At 41.1% G+C, this 22,642-nt stretch overlaps 1 protein-coding gene across 20 annotated transcripts in view; it reads right to left on the bottom strand.

The window, feature by feature from the left end:
• LOC122805019 (titin-like) overlaps nt 1–22,642 on the bottom strand; it is a 759,244-nt gene that overhangs the window by 479,795 nt on the left and 256,807 nt on the right. For 17 of the 20 annotated variants that reach the window (XM_044075290.1, XM_044075281.1, XM_044075292.1 and 14 more), the window contains 5 exons: nt 20,335–20,523; nt 5,789–6,163; nt 4,563–5,030; nt 3,684–4,214; nt 3,197–3,253 (listed from right to left, as the gene is read on the bottom strand). In XM_044075290.1, the coding sequence (XP_043931225.1) occupies nt 3,197–3,253; nt 3,684–4,214; nt 4,563–5,030; nt 5,789–6,163; nt 20,335–20,523 (1,620 nt within the window). The remainder of the gene's footprint in view (nt 1–3,196; nt 3,254–3,683; nt 4,215–4,562; nt 5,031–5,788; nt 6,164–20,334; nt 20,524–22,642) is intronic. The other 3 variants (XM_044075286.1, XM_044075293.1, XM_044075295.1) reach the window with 3 other exon arrangements.

Below are 22,642 nucleotides of genomic sequence, written 5' to 3' on the forward strand. Positions count from 1 at the left end.
GAAAGAATTCCTGAATCAGAAGGATGTGGCTTTGCCAAAAATATTTTTGGCACTTGAAGAAGAGATGATGTAATGGTATTAGATGGAGTTGAATAATGCTCTATCTCTTTATCGGCTACATTAGCAAGATCTTCTCCTTCAGCAAAAAAAGCAGTATCCTTAATTATTTGAAATTTGGAAGATGTGTCAAACTCATTTTTAGTCTCATCTTGTATTACTTTTAAGCTGCTTGATGTTGTATCAGTTCCAGACTGGTTAAATATTACACAAGTGTACACCCCTTCGTGTTTAGTTAAAGCATAGCAAAGAGTCAATGTAGACTTGTTTTCAGTTGTATAAATGTCATAGTCTTGATTACGTGGTATTGGTTTGTCATTTTTATACCATGTTACAGTTGGCTGTGGATGCCCTACAAAATGGCATTCAAATGCACAAGTCTCCCCTTCACTTACTTCTAGTGGTTTGAGATCCTGAACAAACTTAGGTTGACATGGCTGCCATAGTTTTTGAACACGGTTTTTAGATTTTGCTGTTTCACGCTTTATTTCAGCTTTTAATTCTCTAATACTTTCTGAAATGGACTCTTTCATCTCTAATGAATACACTTTCTTATTTAGCATACTTTTCTTTTCATGTTCTTGTTTCTTGCTGCCTTCCTGAGTTTTAAATGGCATAGTTCCCTTTACTGCACTGAAATCTTTCAAGACCTCTTCAGTTTTCAATGTTTCTCTGAACTCTTCATTCCTGCATAACCTTCCCCTATATTCTGCACATGACTGCTGAAGGTCAAGATGATCTTTTTTAAAGTTATTATCCTGGTAGAGCAGACTGTCTAACAAAATTTCTGCTTCTTCTGGTTTGGCAGTATCTGGTCTGTCAGGATTTACTGGGGGAGAATCACCTTGAAAGCATTCTTTCAAAGTTGCATCTATTTTTGTTCTATGAAGCCTTTCAGCTTTTCCATCTGGCATTTGCAACATGACAGCGCTGCGTGATAGTCCTAGAATTTCTTCTGGATTACTCTGTAATTGATGTGACGCCTTATCAAAGTCTATAACTGAAACATTAGTAGCTGTAATGTAGTCTTGTGATTCATGCACTTCAGGAGGCATGTCCCTCTCTTTTCCCAAGCAAAAACCATCATCATTTTTATAATTTCTAATTAGTTCATTATGTGTTTCAGAAGATAGTTCCAAAGTAGATGCTGTGTTTCTTTCCCTGAAAAACTTTTTTGCATCACGCAACAGCTGTAACTTTCCCCTAATCTCCGGATCAAACAATCCATCAGTATCACTTATCCTGACACTTTTGTCAACACACTGTTCATCTGCAACATGATTACAGAATAGCTTATCCTGAATCATGGCAGGATAAACCCTTTCAAAGCTGATGGTTCTCATAAGGCCCTTTGCATTACTCTGAAAAGCTTTTGAACTATGTTTCTTTTCAAAAGGTGATCCCACACACCTAAGATTTATCTTGAGCTTTGCTTCTCGTCTTTTCTGAACCAAAGAATCAATTCTTTCATGAGCCAGTTCTGACCTTCTCAAGAAACTTAAATAATTTGCATTTTGTTCTTCCTTAAGGGCAACAAGTAATGATGCAGTAGACTCTGCAGATCCCTCACTATTAATAGCAAAAACTTTATAACTACCAGAATCTTTTTCCTGGACATTCTTAATCTCTAAATTAGAACAGTGAATATGCATATCACTTTCAGTCTTTATTAACCTTGATGGATTATTAAAGATAGGCCTATTGTTATGAAACCATGAGATTTTGGGTGTTGGACAGGCAATGAGTTTACAATTTAAAACTACTGGCTGTCCCTCCATAACAGATCTGAATTTAAGTTTTTGAGTAAATGAAGGTCTAATGTTTTCAGACCACGAACTAATTGATGATGTCCGACTTGCACATCTATTAGATGACACATATCCATGATCTAGATAATCTTCGGTGTCTGAGAAAGCACCGCGAAGATCTCCTGGATTTTCCATATAAAATGATTCTTCTCCAAAAAACAGTTCTGGAAAAAAGTGATAATTACATCAACTTAGAATATATTTCACAAGGTGGTGAAAATAAGAAATAATGTACTAAATCATGCTATAGTTTGTTTACAAATCTAATGGAAAAAAAAAAATCACTCACCATATTTGTTCGAATAAACGCAAGACCTGGTTCTTTTTAAAAGGTTCTGACACGAAAACCCATCGAGTTTGTTCCTTCTTCAGACGGCAAAAAGTTCTTCATGAGCAACCAAAAATTTTTAAAATAATGTGTTCCTTTATGTGTTTGTTTTGCCAAAAGTGATTGGAATATTTCTCTAAAAGAGCTTACCTGACTTGCAGACGGTAGAATAAACGCCCCCTCTGACCCTTTTAATGTGGTTACACTGTCCAGCCATTTTACAAGAAAAAATGACTTTTGTTCAATGTAAATAAAATCAATTAATATTGCAAAAATTACCACACTTCTGAGTGAGAAGGCGTTTATTCGAACTAATATAGTTTGTCTCTACAGTATTAAGCAAAAGCAAGATTTAATGTCTGCATTCAACCATCTGCAAGCCAGTGTAAGAAATATGTTTACACTGAAAAACTTTCATAATGTAGATAGAAAAAAAATATATGAATAATGATGAATAGTGGCTTGGATGAGGTTTCCTGTAACAAATAATATACCAACTTTGAATACTATTCAGAAATCAGCTAAACAATGGAGATGTTTAATGCATTATAATACTGTCACTCTTTGTGGCCTTAATTTGAGCCAACCATAAAATGTGTTTTTAATATCATTCATGCTTTCATGTGGAAAACATATATGCAAATTTCAGTTCCAAAACAGCTGCAAAGCAAACCAAAAATATCTTTCAGTAGCAGCTTTTGAAAGACTTGCGTTAGAATTCATAAATATAATCGAAAATCAGCACTAAACCTTTATCAATGGCAAACATACTTGGAATATTAATAATGGTGACATGCACTGCAACTGAAGATAAGTTAATGTGATTTGTTTTCATTTATATAAATTTATTATAAGTGATATTTCGATAAAGATGTTTCTTGTTTAAACAAAAGCAATACTGATATGCAGACCATACAGCAGTCATAATTGTAAAGTACAAACCAAAAAGAAAATTTTAGCAATTATTTCAAAGCTCTCAATATGCAATATATGGAAACCGTACCTTTTACTTCCTTCTCAATTTGTTTTTCAATCTTTTCATGAATAACCGTCTCCAACGCTGTAATAAGAAAATACAGTATAGTCATGATTTGCATTGAAACTGTGGCAAACTAATTCATGACTGATGTATTAGAATGACCCAAAATGCTATTATATATATAAAAACCAGTAGCACTGAACACAACATACACAAACAAAAATACATGCGAAAATATATTCAATAAATATTTTTGTGTTCAAACATCCTATAATCCTACTAAAAGCTGAGACTGCACAAATATGAATGTTTAACTGCATATTGTGCATTCTTTGACAATCTTTTGTGCTTGCTTTGCTGGTATCTTTAACATGCCTTTTCATGCCTTAAACATGTAAGGTAAACAAGTGCAATGATCCATAAGTTAATCACTTTTTTTCTTAATTTCTTCATGGAATGAATGCACTGAGATGCACTGTTGATATGCAAGAGGGAGCATGCAGTTGCCAACCTGTCACTCTGAGCTGAGTACTGCACGCCGCTTCTCCTGCAGAGTTAACTATTTTGCATGTGTAAGTACCACTCTGGCTTGGCCCAACTTTCATTAACTTTAAAATGCACAAAGATCCATCGTGTTTTATGGCACATGATGCCGACTCTTCAACTATCAGCTGGTTGTACAGCCAAATGACGCAAGGAGCAGGTACACCCTTTATAACGCAAAAGAGTGACACATCATCTCCTTCACTAATAATAGTTTCTGGGGCTAGTTTTTCTAGAAACTCTGGTACTGTGGCACCAGAATCTGAAACTTCTTCACACGGTACAACATCAGGGTAGTAGTCTCTGCTTCTCTGTCGTTCAGTTCCGCTTGGTCTTTGTGATGAAACCGTTGAGACACTTGTTGAGATGCTTGTTTTCTCTGAAGATTCCTGTATGACTTTGTGGGATGACCTAATATGGTACTCTTTTTCTGTTTTAATGCTTTTACTGTCTGTATCAGATGGAATTTGTGCAACGACTTTGGCTTTTGCTTCTTTAGCTGGGTGAGAATAAAGTTAGGAAAATGATTATATAGCAACTGTTTAAGCAGTATAAGGATTAGAAATTAAGCATTTTAGTTTTAACAACAGAGAATACCTGATATGGATTAGTTGTAAAAAAAAACAGGAACTAATGTGTTAGTAGGATGAGGAAAGGTTACATTTTGTGTCACAGCATAAAGCAGTTTAACTAAATCAAAACGTATATGTTAAAAAAATTAAAAATATGCTTTTTCTAAAGCTATGTGTAGTTTATTAAGCTTAGTAAAACTAGTATGCAAAAAGCAAAGATGGAAAATGATGGAAATTAAATTAAATGAGTTAACATTCTAATTATAAATAACCACCTTCTACTGTTAGTAACGCTGATGTCTTCTCCTCCCCCACTGCATTTTTTACAGTGCAGGTATACTGCCCCTGATCTCCAAGCTCCACATTCAGGACAGTGAGTGACAGAACATTTCCATTTTGTGAAAGCTTGATGCGATCAGACTCTTCCAGCCTTAAACCATCATGGTCCCATGTAACCTGTGAAAATGGCTGCCCATCGAAGGAACAAATGAACTGAGCCACTTCTCCACATCTCACTGTTAAATTACGAAGCTCTAGAAGAATCTTTGGACGACCAACTTTCATCTCCTGGGATCTCTGCAAGCTCTTGTCAGAAGTCTGAGAAACAGTGACTTGGTGAGCTTCCATCATTTCTACAGATGTAATCTGCACAGATGACCTTTCAGATACACTTTCAAAGACTTGGACATCATATGACTCTTTTCCTGCTTTGACTTCCTGCTTATAGACTTTACTTTCTTTCACTGTTAAAGGAGAATCAACATGAATTTCAGATATCATCTTTTAAGTGGCAGATTTCTTCTTGACTTTCCAGAACTTGCTATGATTGGACTATTATTTTTACTGTACAATCTATGCAATAAAACACATAATTTAGCATTATATTATTTACAGGCTCAAAAAATGGTAATTAAAGGTGGACAGGTGAGAATAATGAATGGTATTTCTTCATATGAAAATGTGCATGCCAAAATGCAGGCTCTTGATAAACTGGTTATTGCAAAGAAGGATTTCCGACCGATGATCCTCTAAAAAAATTGCATAGATGGACTGATAATGAAATTTCATGCTGATGGAAGAAGCAGAGGCTCATTTTTCTCAGTTACTTGAAAAAGAATGATGAAATGGAAGAATCTTGCATGACAGAGCAGTAGATGCACTGACTACTGCTGCAATCCTTAAACCACCAGGTAGTGTAAAGCCCTAAAGTATTGCTTTCCTGTTACTAATGTGTTCTTTCTACATTTAGTAATATAGTCTAGAAATCAAAAACAACTTAAAACAATAACATGGCATGAATTTTACAAGTCATGGTGAAGAATGGTCAAGGAAAGCTAGTATTAATAATCAGGTGGTTTAAGGGTTAAAAGTTAGGGCTATGTTAGTGTACCAGTTTCTACTAACAAAAGGTGAATAGTACAAACATAAATAATTGTAGTAGTAGTAGTGTGCAATGTGATTAATGCTAACTAAATCCCTTCAGGCATTAAATGTATTTTACCTTCTGAAGTCACTGAAAGTGTAGCTGTACAAGTTGCTTCTCCGGCACTATTTCTGGCCTTACAAGAGTACTGCCCCGCATGTTCTGAGTAAGTATCAACTATAATAAGTGTAGCTGTATTTGTTGAGTCTTCAAAATGAAACACTATGTCTTTAGAGGGTAGTATTAACTGCTGATTGTGAAACCACTGTATTTCTGGTTTTGGCAGACCAGAAACTCTTGCATGAAATCTGGCTGTTCCCCCACTCCGCACAGAGCAGCTTGAAATAGGCAGAATAAATGCAGGCCTCTGTCCAAGAGGCTCTTTCGAATGGGAAACTGATGTAGAAACATGCCATTGTGTCAATGATGTTACTTCTTCAGCTTTTTTATATCCTGTAAAGAAGCATGCCAGTTTTAATTGAAAGCCCTAAACTATCATATTAAATTCTTTGCCTTTAAGTCACTGAGAAATTACTAAAAATATTTCATGGATTTTTGTCTGCCATGGGAAACACTGTATTTATAACCCTAAAGCTCATAAAGCATCATTTTTTTTCAAACAGTGGTGCTACGCAATCATAATCAGAATACCATTCTCCAAATTACCTGCCTAACATAGCTGTTTCTCCCTCTGTCTCTCTCCATGGACAAGATGAAGGCCATGTCTTCTGGAACATTAACAGTTAATACACTATATCCAATAACTTCTGATATCTTAAACAGCAGTATCAGCATACCTAAAAATTGTGTTGTGTAAGATGCTGTAGACAAAAGTGATATGAAAAAAACACATATTTGTTGTATAATTGCAACTATTTCAAATGTGCAAGAACTGTATCCATTCTAAGAATATCTCATGGTTATTTCTATGATTTATGAGAATGTGCACAGTATTAATTTATGCACATACAGTAAACTATTTCCATGCGCAGCATGGCATGTTTCCGTAGCTATGCTAACCCTTAATTAAAATTCCCATAAATGCAAATCCAGGACAGCAAAGTAAAGATCTTACCAAAATACATATCATGAGGTACTAAACAGTTAACAGATGCCAGTAAGTGGAAGGTATTCTTGATATAGAATATATTCAGATTTGCGACCTTAATATGTAGGTCTCCATATTATCATAACAGCAGCCAAAGCAAAAGGGTTTAATTACAAAAATCATGTACCGTTACAGATGTAGACAAATATGTCTTCTCCTTTTCTGCTATAAAAGACAAGAAACAATTTCTGGTTTTGGGTGGATTCTAGCCGACCAATTAAAAGTATGCTCCCAGCTGTCTGTAATGAAGGAAAGATTATGATTTGTAGCCAGCATACTGGTGTAAAAAGAAGACAGCAATCTACTGCGAGCAGCCATGATTGAAGAATGAACTTGGGCTGCCAGAATGGGAAACAAGGGTGGCAAATATAACCTGACAGTAGCATAAGGAATGTTGAGCAATTTAATTGGAGGATAGGTTATCTGCTGCATAGCCAGTAATCAAAGGAATACAGAAGATATCTGTGAGGAATATATGCCTTCCATTGCTATCACAACCTGCCATACTTTCATCTGGCAATTATGGCAAAGGATTAAGGCTCTGAGATGTTACTGAGCTGCATCCTGTACTCAAGGTACAAGATTTTATTATTTGCACTGCCATTTGCCTACTGTGTGACTCTAAACAAGTCACATAACTAGATATTGCTCCTCATTCAACACTGAAATGGGACACTTGTGTCCAGTGAATATGCGAGTTAACAAATAGCTAAAATAAATAAATGCTTTTGAAAAGACTATCCCACAGTGTGGTTAACTGCAGAGTAAGACTTCAATGCCTTGGACTGTAAACTGACACTCACAGGGAGCTCCTAGAGAATAGGAACCCATTGCATAACTAGACAAAACAATTACACTCATTAGTGTAACAGCCGGGGCTCGGATGGAGTGCAGGGAGTGCCTTCTGTGTGGAGTCTGCATGTCCTTCCCGTGGTTGGGTGGGCGTTCGAAAGACATGTGTAAACGGAGGTGCCTTAGTTGAAGGTTGAACATCGGGCTGGCACCTCGGCGTTCGTGAAAATCTACTGCCAATCATTAACGGCCTGGAGTTCCGCTGTGGCAACCCCTAACAGGGAAAAGCCGAAAGACAACAACAAGTGTAACAGCCGGGGCAAGTCCTTTTATTGGGAAAGAAAGAAATGTGAAATGAGCTATGACCAAACAGGGAGGGAAAATGCAGCAAGAAAAGGAAAGAAAAATTAAAAAGTCTGTGAAGGGTGTTCATAAATAACTAGTAACACGCTGTTGCATGAAATAATGTGGCGAGTGGAGACTTGCAGGGGTGAATAAGAGACTCAAAAATGTGAATAAATAACATATTATGCATCATATGCAAATAACTACACAATGGCATGCAAATGCAGATCATGTTGCTAATGAGTGTTGTCACATATGTACATTTCAAAAACAAATATAATAGATTGATTCAGAAACATATGAAGTTAGCACAACGAGCTGTGACATACATCTATTTTGAACATCATATTTCCAAGTGTATAGGGACCTAGGAACAATAGTAGGCAGGTTATTCTGAGGACTATATAGGGTTGCCACCTTTCTACGTGGCAAAAACCGGACCAAAGTCACACTCCCTTGTATTTCCAGCAACTTTTCCTTTGTTCGCTCATTCCCTGCCCACCCAACCCACTATCTCACTCATTTTATGATGTAAATGCCTACGTCATCTCAGAGTGGAACACCTTCCTTTTTCTTTTTTCCCCTTGTTTTCATAACTCCCAGTTTTAAACTCAACGCTTCAGTGATGCATTTCAGTTGAGATGCATTTCAACTGAAAAGTTATTCCATGGCTACTTTTTTACAAACAGAGTTTGTACACTGCCGTAATATATATAGCTTCCACAGACAGCTGAGGACAGAAAAAGAAGTTATATACTCACCATAACGTACCATGTTTGTTGTCCTTGATCTCTCCTTCCTTCTTGCTGTTTGGGTTCGGAGTTGATTCTCGGCCGTATACTATAGCTCAAGAGCTTTTACTGGCTCGAGGCTAGCCCCTATCCCAGAATGCCTAGCAGTAGTTATCCAGATCTCGTTTGTGATAACCCAACACTAGACCATATAAAAGATAAGAGATATACTCTACTTTACATATCCGATGACACCTGCATATAAAGGTGTGATCCCTCCACAAGGTAATACTGAGACTGACCATAAGGAATGGTATAAAGGAAACCCAGCCAGTATAGTCAATAAAACAAGGGATTCTTCTCGATCCTCCAGGAAGGGGGAAGGAGGGAGGGACGCAAGAAGGAAGGCGAGATCAAGGACAACAAATATGGAACATTATGTTGAGTACATAACTTCTTTATGTTATGTTGTCCATATCTCGCCTTCATTCTTGCTGTTTGGGACAGTGTCCCCAGCACCTGATTTTTGGGTGGCTCACTGGAAAAAACTCTTTAGGAACGTGGAACCAAAGGATGCCCTGTTCCAGGAGGTCACATCTACTTTGTAATGAGTGATAAAGGTATGAGGATTAGCCCATGTAGCTGCTACACAGATCGAATCCAAAGGCAATCTGGCTTGAAAGGCAATAGAGGTAGACAAGGCCCTTGCTGAGTACCCTTTAATTTTTCCTGGAAGTGTTTGTTTACGCAACTCATAGACATGTTTTATAGCGTCTGAAAGCCACTTTGACAAAGTCACGTTTGAGACTGCACAACCTCTTTTATTGTCCAAAAGGGATATGAACAATTGATCAGATTTTCTAAATTTCTTGGTCCTGTGTAAATAGAAACCTAACTGTCTATGAACATCCAATTGATGAAGCTTATACTCTGCCTTGTTGCCATGATTGGGGAAGAACACAGGAAGCTCTATGGATTAATTCAGATTGTATTCAGAACATACCTTGGGTAAGAAAGAGGGGTTGGTTCTGAGGTTTGGTTCTGAGAGAAACACGATCTTTATGGAAAATCAAGTAAGAGGGATGAATAGATAAGGCCTGTAATTCTGAGACCCTTCTAGCTGAGGTAATTGCAACCAAGAAAAGGGTCTTCCAAGTTAGAAATTTGAGCAGACAGGAAGCAGAAGGTTCAAAGGGGGGGGGTGGGGGTGGTCAGAGCGTCTAAGACTAAATTTAGATTCCAGGGCAGAAGAGGTTCTCTTATTGGAGGTCTTAATCGGGTAGTACCTCTTAGGAAAGCCTTGCATAACCTATGGGACATGATATTGGAACCCATTTCTCCCATATGGATATTTGAAATGGCAGCTAACTGAACTCGGATAGTAGCTGCAGCTACTCCTTGGTCAAATATTTCAGTGAGAAATTCAAGAATCTTTGAAATGGGAGCAGTAAAGGGATCATCCTGATTTTTACCTGCCCAAAAAGAGAACGTCTTCTATTTACTAGCATAAAGTCTCCTAGTAGTGGGCTTATGGGAGGAAATCAAAATGTGCTGAACTGCTGGGGAAACATCTGGAAGCCTGGATAATACCTGAAGTGGAGAAACCAAGCTGTGAGCTTGAGAGTTTGAATGGAAGGATGAAGAGCCCCCAACTGTGTCTCAAAAGATCTGGCACTGGGTCCAGGATCCAAGGTTCCCCTTGCAGGTGAGGCCAAAGGAATGGAAACCATATCTGACAAGGCCAGTAAGGGGCAGTGAGGATTAACTTGCAACCCAATGACTGTGTTTTCTGAAGAACCTTGGGGATCAGGGGAAAAGGTGTAAAGCAGTCCCCGGGGGGCCAGTTGTGAACAAGTCCGTCCCTGGGTGACTGTCTTGGTGGTGGGACTAGGGCAAAATAGCTGCTGCATTTGTTGTTGAGGGAGGTGGCAAACAGATTGCAGCATGGCTGGCCCCATTTGGAAAAAATCACGCCTGCAACTTCCTGCTTAAGGGGCCACTCGTGGGGCATCAGGATGGCCCGGCTGAGCTTGCCCGCTATCACGTTGGATTTCCCCGGAATGTGCGCTGCAACCAGAAAGCGCTGGGAAGACATCGCCCATTGCCAAACTCGTAGAGCCTCTCAACACAAGGGGTAAGACCTGGTTCCACCCTGTTTGTTGATGTACCATACTACCGACATATTTTCCATTTGAATTGCTATAGTCCCTGTAGGGAGAGAGTCTTGAAGTGCTTGCAATACCAGGAGCACTGCTCTCATCTCCAGGACATTGATGTGCAAGTGGTACTCATGTTCCTGCCAAGTCCCTTGAACAGTCTGTCCCAGATAATGCCCCCCCCACCCTATCTCGGAAGTGTCCGTGGTCACTGTGGCTACAGGTTGGGAGGTAGAAATGGCCTGCCTATTTTTCATCATAGGGGAGTGAAGCCACTACTTCAGATCCCTTTTGCAGGATTCCGTGATCAGAATCTGATGTAACATGGGTAAATCCTGGAATGACTATTGTGCAAACAGAAGCCACTGTAGAATTCTCATGTGGAAGCGAGCCATAGGAACCAGAGTGATTGCCGCTGCCATAGAACCCAGTACCTTGAGGATGAATCTTGCTTGAATCCTCTTTTGTGTGAACAGTATGACAACTTGGCGACGGATTGTTAATACTCTTTCTTGAGGCAGCTTTGCTATCATGGCCTTTGTGTCTAAATCTGCCCCTATAAAGATAATATATTGACAAGGCAGATTTTTCGTAGTTTATGGTGATCCAAAGTTGAGAAAAAAAGTGGATTGTGTATTCCCTTGCCCTGATTAGTTGATGCTCGGTGGTGGCAGTAAGGAGCCAGTCATCTAGATATGGAAACACCCAGAATCCTTGACGCCTCAGATGGGCCGCCACTACTGCCATGCATTTGGTGAACACCCTGGTGGCTGTGGTGAGACCAAAGAGCAGAGCTCTGAACTGATAGTGACTGGCTCCCAGCCGGAAGCGTAGATATTTCCTTGACCGTCTGTCCATTTTTAAATGGTAGCAAGCATCCTGGAGATCGATAGAGCGAATCCAATTGTCCTGTCCCAGAAAGGGAAGTATGGACTGCAGTGTTACCATCCGGAACTTTGTTTTCTTGACTGACTTGTTTAGCCTGCTGAGATCCAAAATGGGTCTCCAGTCCCCTGTTTTCTTTGTCACTAAAGAGAACATTGAGTAGGTTCCGGATCCGATTTGGTCAGCGGGGACTTCCTGGATGACTCTTTTTCTTAGCAACCTTTGATCCTCCAGGTTTGCTTGATCCCGAAGACTGGGTGGAACATCTGGGATAGAGTATTGTCTTTTTGATAGGGGAAGTTTTGAGAAGGGGAAATTGTAACCTCCGGATATTATGGATAGTATCCATGTATCTTCTGTGATTGTCTGCCAGGCTTTTGGGTACAAGGATAATCTCCCCTCGACTGTCTCCGGAATCGAACAGTCAGACCTACCAGAGAAGATATCTCTGTCGCCCTGGTTCTGCGGACCCCCCCCCCTGCCCCGAGGTCGGTGTCTTCCATTGTTGTTTTCCCCTCTGCCCCTGGGGGAAAATTTTCCACGTCTGTCAGGCGAAGCTCCCTGGGATTTCCGGAACCACATTTTTCCGCTCTTCTGGCCTTTGGGATAGGGCCTAGATGGAGCAGAAAAACGTACTCCCACAGCTGAGAGAGTTTTGCCATCCTGTTCACACCCAGTAAGAGTCTCTTTTACCTGAGGCCCGAACAGGGATGAGTTGTCAAAGGGGGCACTGGTAAAGGAAGACTTGAAGGTGCCTGCCACCCTGCTTGCTCCATCGGCTGCATAAGAAATGAGCCACATGGAGGAGTTAATCACTGATGTCAAGGTCGCAAGCTGAGAAGCTGCTTTGTCAGAGGCTCCCGCAGCTGTAGGATCCTGTAAGGTATCTCCTAACTCCTTAAGGAGATCCCTTTGAAGCCTTGTAAAGTGAGACAAATAGTTCAGCGACTTGAGTGTAAAGGTCGCTGAAGAAAACATACGCTTCCCATATCTGTCCATTGTATGAGATTCATTGTTCGGGGGATGGACAGATGAAGACGTTTTTGCTAATTCCTTCTTGGTGGCTGCTGCCACCACCATAGCATCAGCGGGAAGACCTTTAGATAAGAAGAGCCTGTCTTCAGGGGCTGTAATGAATTTATTGGACCTCCGTGGAACTGGTTCCATCGTGTCTGGAGAGCTCCAAGCCTTCTGACTCACTATGTGTAATAGTGGGTCAAAAGGAGGAGATACCCAAGAGGTGGAGGGTCGGGAACCAAATGCATCCAGGTACACAGACTCGTGTTCAGAAGGGGCAAGGGACTTCCAGTCACCCTTCTGTCTAAGGATTTCTAAGATGTCTGAAAAAGAGACATCTTCAGAGGGGGTCCGTGGGGACCCTTCTGAGTCATCCAAGTCTGTGTCTGATGTCAAGGACTCAGGAGAGTCCACATGCCTCCTCTTGCAAGTTCTCTTCCGAGGGACCTCCTCCAAAGGATGCTCAGGGGAGGTTTTGGATGAGGTGGGATTGCCCAATGGGGTGTCCTGGACCATGAGTTCCCTACGCTTGGGGCGGAGGGGAGGTTCAGAGGCAGACACCGGCACCGAGGGCAAAGGAGCCAATGGAGCCGAGGGTGGAGCTGTCTCAGCAGACTGCACACTCCTCATCACCTCGAAGGTGTTGCGGTCCAGACCCGAAAAAATTTCTGGCTCCAAAGAGGCAGGAGACTTCCTCCGAACCAAGGGTGACGGCTCCGAGGCCGATGTAAGAGCTGAGCTGACCTGCACCGAAGCTCCAGTGAGGAAGCGTCGGCCCCCAGATCCCTCGATAGTAGGAGGTATCGAGGAGATCAGAGCGGTAGTCAGAACTGAAAGACCAGAGGAGGTTACTGGAACTGAAGGTTCCATCACTACGACTTCCATAGACTCCAGCTCTGAACTCTAGAGGAGTCAGAGGAGGAAGCAAGATAGGTGTTGTTTGGACTGTCAGCACCACTTTTGTCTGGGATAAGCCCGAAAGTATTATAGCTAGTGCTGGTGTCCCAGGAAGCCTCTTTACCACCCTCTCCACATCATCATCCGAGAGACTCCTGGATGACCGAGAGGAATTTGTTGAAGACCAATGACTGCCCGCCACAGATTGCAATAATGGAGACTGTGGAGCGGACCGCACTGGTTCCAAGGCAGGAGACCCGGAACGTTTATGGGACCTTACAGGCTCCGAAAACACAGATGGAGCCATAGGTGAAGATGTCTTGTCAGAACCGAAAGTCGGGTGTGACTTAGTTTGTGGTTTATCCTTGTCCTTAGACGGGTCCTAACTCGGAGCCGAAGAGGAAGAAGGCTTGACTTTATTCGATGTTTTGCTGGCTGAGTTCCCTCCATGGAAGCATCAAAAGGGCTCTTCAGCAAACCTCTCAAAATTAGCTTGTTTCTTCTCTCCTGCAGGACTCGTGAACTAAAGGCATGAAAGACAGAGCATGAATCCTGCAGGTGAAGGGGTCCTAAACAATATACACAACTCATGTGCCCATCCGTAAGGGACATCTTTTGGCAACACGAGTCGCATTTTTTGAAACCCAAAGGTTTCAAGTCCTTTGCAGTATCCTTTGACATAATTGTAAACAGCACTATGTTTAAGTCTATAGACTGATAATAACAAGACTAAGTAATACACTATCAATCGCACTAGATAAAGAGAAAAAACTATGGTAATAATGGAGAAAAAATATCCTTTTTTTTTTAAACAGACAGGGAAAAAAAGATGGGGGGGGCTCTAAGTTAAATGGTGAACTCCCCACCTAATGATAGCCTCTAACTCAAACGGCAACTCCTTAAAGTTAAAGGACATGCAAGAAGGAGAAAAAGAACCCTCTAATTTAAATGGGTCTGCAGGAGGGGAAAGGCCCAAGAGAAAAAACAGTTAATTTATACAAAAAAAATTTACTCAGATGGGATACGGATAGATATAAATGCTAAGGACAACTACAGTTAACAAAATAACTAAGCTAAACTGGAAATATTAGCTCAAAAATATAATAATAGAAAGAACACTTAGCCTGAGCCAGTGTCCATAATCTTGACACTGCAAGCAGCAAATGAGATCTGGGTAACTACCACTAGGCATGCTGGGATAGGGGTTAGCCTCAAGCCAGTAAAAGCTCTTGAGCTATAGTATATGGCCGAGTCGGAGCTGATTCCAAATAGCAAGAACAAAGGCGGGTTATGGACAACATAACATCTACCATTATGCAGAGATTTTATGACATCGCCTACTTCTCTTAGGTCCTGGGGGCCACTGACAACATCCACATTACCAGCAGCAATCAAGACCCCACTTTCTCCACAAAGTGTTAGGCATATCGACCAGAAGGGCTTCCACTCCATCAACAGCCAGGTAATGTGGAATGCAAAGGTCATCATATACAATGCCTCTGTGTGCCATCCAGTCAGTTCCTATAGTTCCCATATTTGGCACTTGTTCACTTACCAACATTTTCTGAAGGGTGACCTTCCACAAAGTCATCTAGTTGATGGGTGCACATACTGTCAGCCATAATGTCTTGGATATGCTGATGCCCACTGTTTTGCAGGTGATGTAGGATATGCCATGGAATCCAGGTTGATGCCCCCCCCTTATCTTTAGCCTTGGACTATGGCAGCGATATCTTACAACACCACACTGTTACAGACATGGAACACTGTTGATTGTGTGTTATGCCTCATGAAGACACACATGTGATACTTGGAAACATCTGGTGACACACTGCAGTATGCACCATAGACCTGCAGTAAGGTATTTGTGGTCTGTACCATGTTATACAATACAGTGGTACAAAAGCAGATACAACATTGGAACATAGTGCACGACATTCTGCACCACATCTCATCTCACTTGGACAGACCTGTTGCAGCAGTGGAGGAGAAGTTGGGTGAGGAGTTGACAGAGGAATTGTATGCAGAGATACACCATGTGCAACAAAGACAGATGAACACATAACACTTGCAAAGAAATGGTATAGTCATAGGAGTTTTTTGGCTTCACTTTATATCCACTTCCTTTAGGGCTCACTTCTTTTCCCCTTCACCAGGAATTATGGTCTCTAATGAACAGTTTGATTTGATCCAGCAACCTCTGCTTCCCAAGCTGCTAGGATTATAGGCATATGCCACATGCCCTATCTGTCAAAAAATATGGGCCATGACATGTTTAGTACAGAATAAAAAAAATGTTAGCATTAACACATCCAGGTTATGGATTATGGTACATTTACTGGCCATATTGTGCAATCAGAAATTATTTTACCCATACAGGCCAGAAGGGTGGGCAGGGCACAATCACCATCATTTGCACAGGTGGAATGGGACAGAATGACAGAAAACAGCATTGCTATTGTGTACAAGTTATGGGAGGTGGATGTGGCAGCTATACATGAAACTAGGAGGTTGGTGGAAATTACTAGTTATATACTCTAGTGTCAGGGTGACGTTCCCATGTTGTGAATGCTGGCTGGGTGTACCATGTAGCCCTGCATTATCAGGACTGAAAGTGTCATCATGTCTGATGGATGATGCAGCACTTCAAAGGCATGCATGGGAACCCTGCTGAGTCTACATAGCAGAGAAGGCAATCAATGGTTTGTATCCATGACCTCATGAATGGCCACAGCTAGGTGGTGTACTCAGTAGGCGAAGAGGGGATAGAGATTGTGTAGAACTGCAGGACCAGAGTGACTAGCCCAGTAGAAAACCTCTGCAGTGGAGCTGGAAGAGCACCAGCCATGACCATGAAAATGCCCCATGTCCAGGGATGCAGGAAACCATGCTCAGAGGTGACAGTGATGCAGTCTCTGGAACAGTATGTGACACTTAGCTTGTGACCATGCACCTTACATCTAGCCCTTTGCATAGCCCCACTGAGCATTTACCAGTATACTCATGTATGTACCAATGGATGCCTACAGCAGGTGTGTCTCCTCCAGGGCCCTATATGCCATGCCATTCACATGTGGTGTAAGACGTCCTGCACTCCTTGCAGAGGATGCACGTACTTGCACAGGGCATACAACATACTCAGAATCTAAGATATGATGTGTATATCTGCTGCCTGTACCTGAATCACTGAATTGCCAACCACTGATGGATTCCCAAGAATGGAATCTAGGTCAGAGAATTCTTGGATTCATGGTAATGATGGACACCTACACACATTTCACTTATGGTACATCTGCATGCTATAGAGGCAGTACAGCTTATAGATGCCATCTGCATGGTAAATCTTGTGTAGCTTGGGTGGTGCTAATACATAGGACATCTAGCACTAAAGCCAAGGGATGCCATCATGTCATATGTAGAGCATGTATGCACGCTCTCTAGTGTTAGCACTGTTTACAGTAACAATGTGTTGTCTGAGTCTGCCATTTACATGATGGCATCTTTGTTAGCCACAGGTGACCCATAAACATCGGGCATGACCTTTTGTGCTGGACCCCCTCCGCCAGTAGAAATTGAGAAAGCATAAAGATAACATACTTGTAGCAATGCTGAAACATATAGGTCTCTACCTCAAGACATGACACATATACCCATAGATGCTAATTATTTGTATATCATATAGCTGCTTACATACTTTGTGGTGCACGTTAATGTGGTTGTATCCCCAATGCACCTGTAAATCGGATATGCATGTGTTCTGATGAATAACCTATTCAAGTGTATGTGTCAGTGTACAACAGAAATGGAACATACTATTATGCACTTGGTCCATCCCCTGCAGACATTCAGCCAGCTACCACCTGCCTGGCTCCTACATTCAAGCCACTGCCAGGTAAGAGCATTCCCTCACCTGTCATGGATAGGATTACCAGACGTCCTCCACCTCCTTATGATGCTTCTGTGTTAGAATCCACCACCTGTGATGGACCTGTCCCTGACAACAACTTGTGCCTTGATCCTGACAAGTAGTACCACATCTGTAGCCATGCAACATACCTTCTCTAGTGTCTTACTATGGCCACCCAAATGCACTGATGTGCTGCACTAATAGCAGCCACTCCTCGCCTTTGAAACCCTTGTCTGATTTATTCTTCTCAAGGATATGGATGCCATGCATGCATATTATCTGCAGTAGCTCCTCTGCCTCAGGTGTGGTGAACTTTTCCAGGCAAAGGCATTCTCTCATAATCACATAAGATGTGTACACCTATCAGTTGTATAACTACTCTTAGCAAAAAAGTAAGTCACCGCATTGTCAAATTGTCTCCATATGCTGGCCATATACCTGTCTGCCAATATCATGTTGTTCACACCTTATCCTGTAGTGACATCAGCAGTTGGCATGTCACCACAGCCCACCATCTTGTAGCATTGTGCTAACAGCAGCTGGTATGACCTATGTGTAGGGGGTCTCATAGTCCCTGTGGTCTGTCTTGTGCTCTATGTCAGTATGGTACACTGTGACCATCTCTGCACAGCTGAACAGTAACCATTAGTGCCCTAATGCTATCCTTTCTTTCGGGGTGAGCTCCCTACAGCAGGATAGAAAGCTATATGTCATTGTGTTTGGTTTCCTACTAGGGTGAGCTCCCACAGCAGGACAAACATTTGTTACGTCTTTGTAATATGCTATCCCACACACTTCACTGCTCAGTATTTGCTCATGTTGCTGCCATGCACACTTGTATGCACCCAGCAGTCCTGAGGTCCATTACTGGTTGTCTTGCCTTCTGTCAGTATACCTATATGGCAGGGCAAATTGTTATCCACTATATTCCTATTCAAAAGCTGTTCAATGTAATGCAATGTCCTGCAGTATGATGACTGCTTTCTAATGTGCTAAATTAAACCTCATAGTGAGGGGATTGTGCTAATGAGACGATTTACAATAATCATCTCTGAATTACTGCCAAAATGCAATGGGTTATCAGTCACAGTCAGAGCTGCCATGCTTGTCTTGCCCATTTCCAGGCTTGGAGGTCGTATGCACATTACCATTTTGCCCCTCTTCCCTCCCCCCGCCATCTTCTCCTCATTCTGCACTTGTGTGTGTTGCTCTTGCCCCATTTTTGGCTGTCCATTCTTCCCTTTTCTTCCCAATTTGCACATCAAACTGAGCCGGCACTTAACTGTGCTGGCACTGGCTTACCTTTTCACAGTGCCCGTGTTGCAACTATGAGGTGCTTTGTTGTGCATGTGAAGCCACACAGTACAGGGCATACAACCTCACTGCCCCTGCCATGACAGTCACATGATCACCCAAAGTGTGGCCATTTGAACAATGAGATGACTGCCATTGATGTAGCTCTGATATTTTACTATGTAGTCTTTCTTTTCCCAGCATGCTGGCACTATACTGAACCTCATACATAGCTAACAACCAAATGACTGAACAAAATGTCCTTTCAACTGTATTGTTTATTGTAACACACTGTGCTCCTTATAGTACATTTACTTTTTGCACCTTTCTTGGCCTTGAAACTGTACTTTACTAATTTTTGACTCTGTACTATACTTTATTAACACGTGTATTGTATTTACTATATTTACTGTACTAATCTTTGTGGAGCTTTTCTCCCCAGGCCTCCGCTGAAAATGGGATCCATGCCCAGTCGGACTTTCCAGGTAAACAAATGTAAAATAAATAAACAAAAACTTTGGCTCTATCAAGCAATACCATCTGCTTTATTTAGTGAAGTACTGCAGTGTTACAGATTTACTCCCCGTGAGCAAAAAAAAGAATCTGGGAACATTACTCTAATTATTACAGAGTAATGTCAGCTATTTCATATGGTATTTATTAGACTGAAAGACATATTTTGCAGCAACATATGGAAAGGATATCTATACATCTGCAAAACAATTTTTCAGCATCATATCTCATAGCCATTTAAGAAATGCAGTCCTTTAGATCCATAACACTGTAAAGTTAGAGTAATTTTTCAGTGTAAAGGCAATGCATGACTTTTTCTCATTAATAACAAAATGAGCTTTTAGTATGTTCCATGAGAAAACTTGAATAAAATATGGATAAGCATGTGTGTGTGTGTGTGTGTGTGTGTGTGTGTGTGTGTGTGTGTGTGTGTGTGTTTGTGCCTGTTTTTCTATGAATAGACAAATATACAGAAGCGCATGCACACACTCATAAACACTTGTCATAATGTAAACTATTAAATATATTTCTTCAGCATCATTTACTGCATTGAGCTCTATGTTAGTAATTAATGTATATCACAGTTTTGAGAGAGGAATGTTTTCTCATGAAGCAAACATTATGCTCATTCAATTTTATTTTCTAATTTCTGCCTTAGTTGGTGGAGTACAAACTTGTGATAGCCAAGCAGGATTTCATGAACTGTGATGGCGATGATTATAACACTTGAATGTTTGTGGTAAAATTAAAAATGTATATCAAAACTTGTAGGAGGCTGTAGAACACACCATGCATAAATTCAATTTGGTCAGTTACCTAGCATTAATTTAACAATGGAAAGCATATTGAAATCTACAGGAAAACATAGTATGATCAATACAATATAATATACAAATTCACACCTGTGTTACTATATCAAAGTGCATGCTTAAAAAGCAGTGTAATAACCAGTAGACAGCATTATCTCACAAGTGATGTACCTTCCAGTTTTAGATGAGCCGAACATGACACTTGGCCTACTGAATTGCTTGCAACAAATGTATACTCCCCTTCATCTTCTGGGTAAGATTCTGCAATTTCTAGCTGGTAAGTGTCTTCAAACTGAGTCATTTTAAAGAACCGAGATGGCTTGATTTCTTTGTCCTTGCTATACCACTTCACTTGAAGATCTACATTAATGGAAAATGGTCATTAGTATAACCATATCATACAGATGAAGAAAAGAGCACCAGCTATTAAAAATTAAAATCATAAAAATAACATGTTTAGCACCTTATAACAGAAAACATTTTTAATATGTTGTGCAGTGCATGACTCAATTACTTCAACACTGTTGAAGACACACATGTTAACAGGGTATAGAAATTCAGTAACAAGCTCTGACAAGCATGTAAGAGAAAATACAATTGTGTAAGTAAACTTACCATAATTGTATATGTTCAAATGACCACTGCTGCAGTAGCCTTAGCTATATGGGTTCATAGCTTCATAGGCTGGTACTAGGCTATCGGCCCTAGGGCCTATATAAGCCTAGCCATAACAATACCCTGGATATTTCTTCCCACAATATTTACTTCCCTGGACCCCTGTCTAGCAAGGTGACTGACGTGATCCCCGAGTTGAATTTCCTATCTGCCTCCAATTGTCAAGGTTCCTTTTGAAGAGGGCCAAGGAGGCACTCTGCTTGAAATGTATGGACAGTCTATTCCAGAATATGGGGAGTCTCTGGGTCAGGAACCCATCCCTCCAGCATGTTTTGTTCATTGTGATGACAAGGTTTAGATCCCTGGAGCGTGTGGCTCTGAGGGATTGGGATTTCTTTAAGTCCAACAGCTCAGGGTTTGACATGGCCTTGTATGTTAAGCAGAGATCACCTCTGAGTAGACGATATGCCACAGAGGATAGCTGGAGTTATTTTAGATGGTCAGCATAGGGCATCTGCTTTAGGTCTGTGATTCTTTTAGTGAGGTAATTCAGTGGCCTTTCCAGCTGTTGCAGATGTCTTGTGTGGTACATACCAAACGGGGCATTGTACTCTATAATGGGTCTAAAGAGGGATGAGTACAGTGGGACAATGACCTCTTTTTTTCTGGATGAAAAGCCTTTAGTGATGAGGTGTGCCACATAGAAGGATTTCCTGACTGTTGTGGCGATGTGGTTATCGAAGGTGAGACCACTATCCACCTGTGTCACTAAATCTCTCATCACACTTTCGGTGTTTAGTGTACTGCCACCTATGTGGTAATTCATGGGTACATGTTTTTTCCCAAAGGGGATAACTGTACATTTCTTGGCATTAAGCTTGAGCCCATGGCTCTGGCACCAAGCATCTGTTTCTGTAAGGCCATTTTGTAGAATATCTACATCATTTGGGGATTCAGTAATGGCTCCCAGTTTGTAGTCATCTGCGAACTTTGTTAGCCAGAGTCCCTTAGTGTTGGCCTGTACTTCAGAGATGTAGATGCTAAACAAGAGTGGTCCCAGGACTGAACCCTGAGGTACTCCACTTGTCACCTATTTGGAGCTGGATTTGGAGTCGGCTACTTTTACAGTCTGGGTTCTGTCAGTAAGCCAGTTGGCAACCCATCGAGTGACGTATCGCATGCAATTCAATCAGCCATCCATTCCAAAGCTTCAATGGCATCTTCCACAAGCCCAAATTCCAGCTGAGCTGAATAAAAAAAGTGATTTGGGTGTCAAGTCCTTCAGAGCTCTCATGCCACCAGAGAAAGGGAGTTTAAAGCCCTGAAATGGTCAATGCTAGGAAAGCAAAAATACAGATCCTCACCACAGCATCAAAAACATACAAAAATAAGGGAGATAGTGAGAGGGAGCGGTGGACCTGAAGTCTGATAAATTTGATCTCTCCACCCAAAAATCTCCCTTAAATAATATCACCTCAGGTTCCCCTGAAAAGAGGATACTAACCTAGTATCACTAACCTGGCCAGCAAAGGATAAATGATAAATATATTTTCAGAAAACTCAACAATTAGAATCTGGAATGACATGGGATGTTGATGTTTGGACCATACATGATTTAGGTACTAGTGAATTTTCTAATCATGTGGAGTCTTGGTAGATGAATTAGAAGAATAATAGAAGCCACAAGACACAGAATCCTGAGAAATTCCATGGCTGACACAGTAGTCTCAGTTAAAAAAGTTATGAGAAATATAACTAGATAGACATCTACTTTTCCTGTGGAAGAGAAGCTCTTTGAAATGAGGTGTCTATGAGACACCACAGGAAAACAATACTGAGAGAAGGAGAAGACTTTTTTATGTTC

Source organism: Protopterus annectens, chromosome 6.part0 (genome assembly GCF_019279795.1).
Source record: "Protopterus annectens isolate FY-2018-M chromosome 6.part0, PAN1.0, whole genome shotgun sequence".
NCBI lineage: Eukaryota > Metazoa > Chordata > Ceratodontiformes > Protopteridae > Protopterus > Protopterus annectens.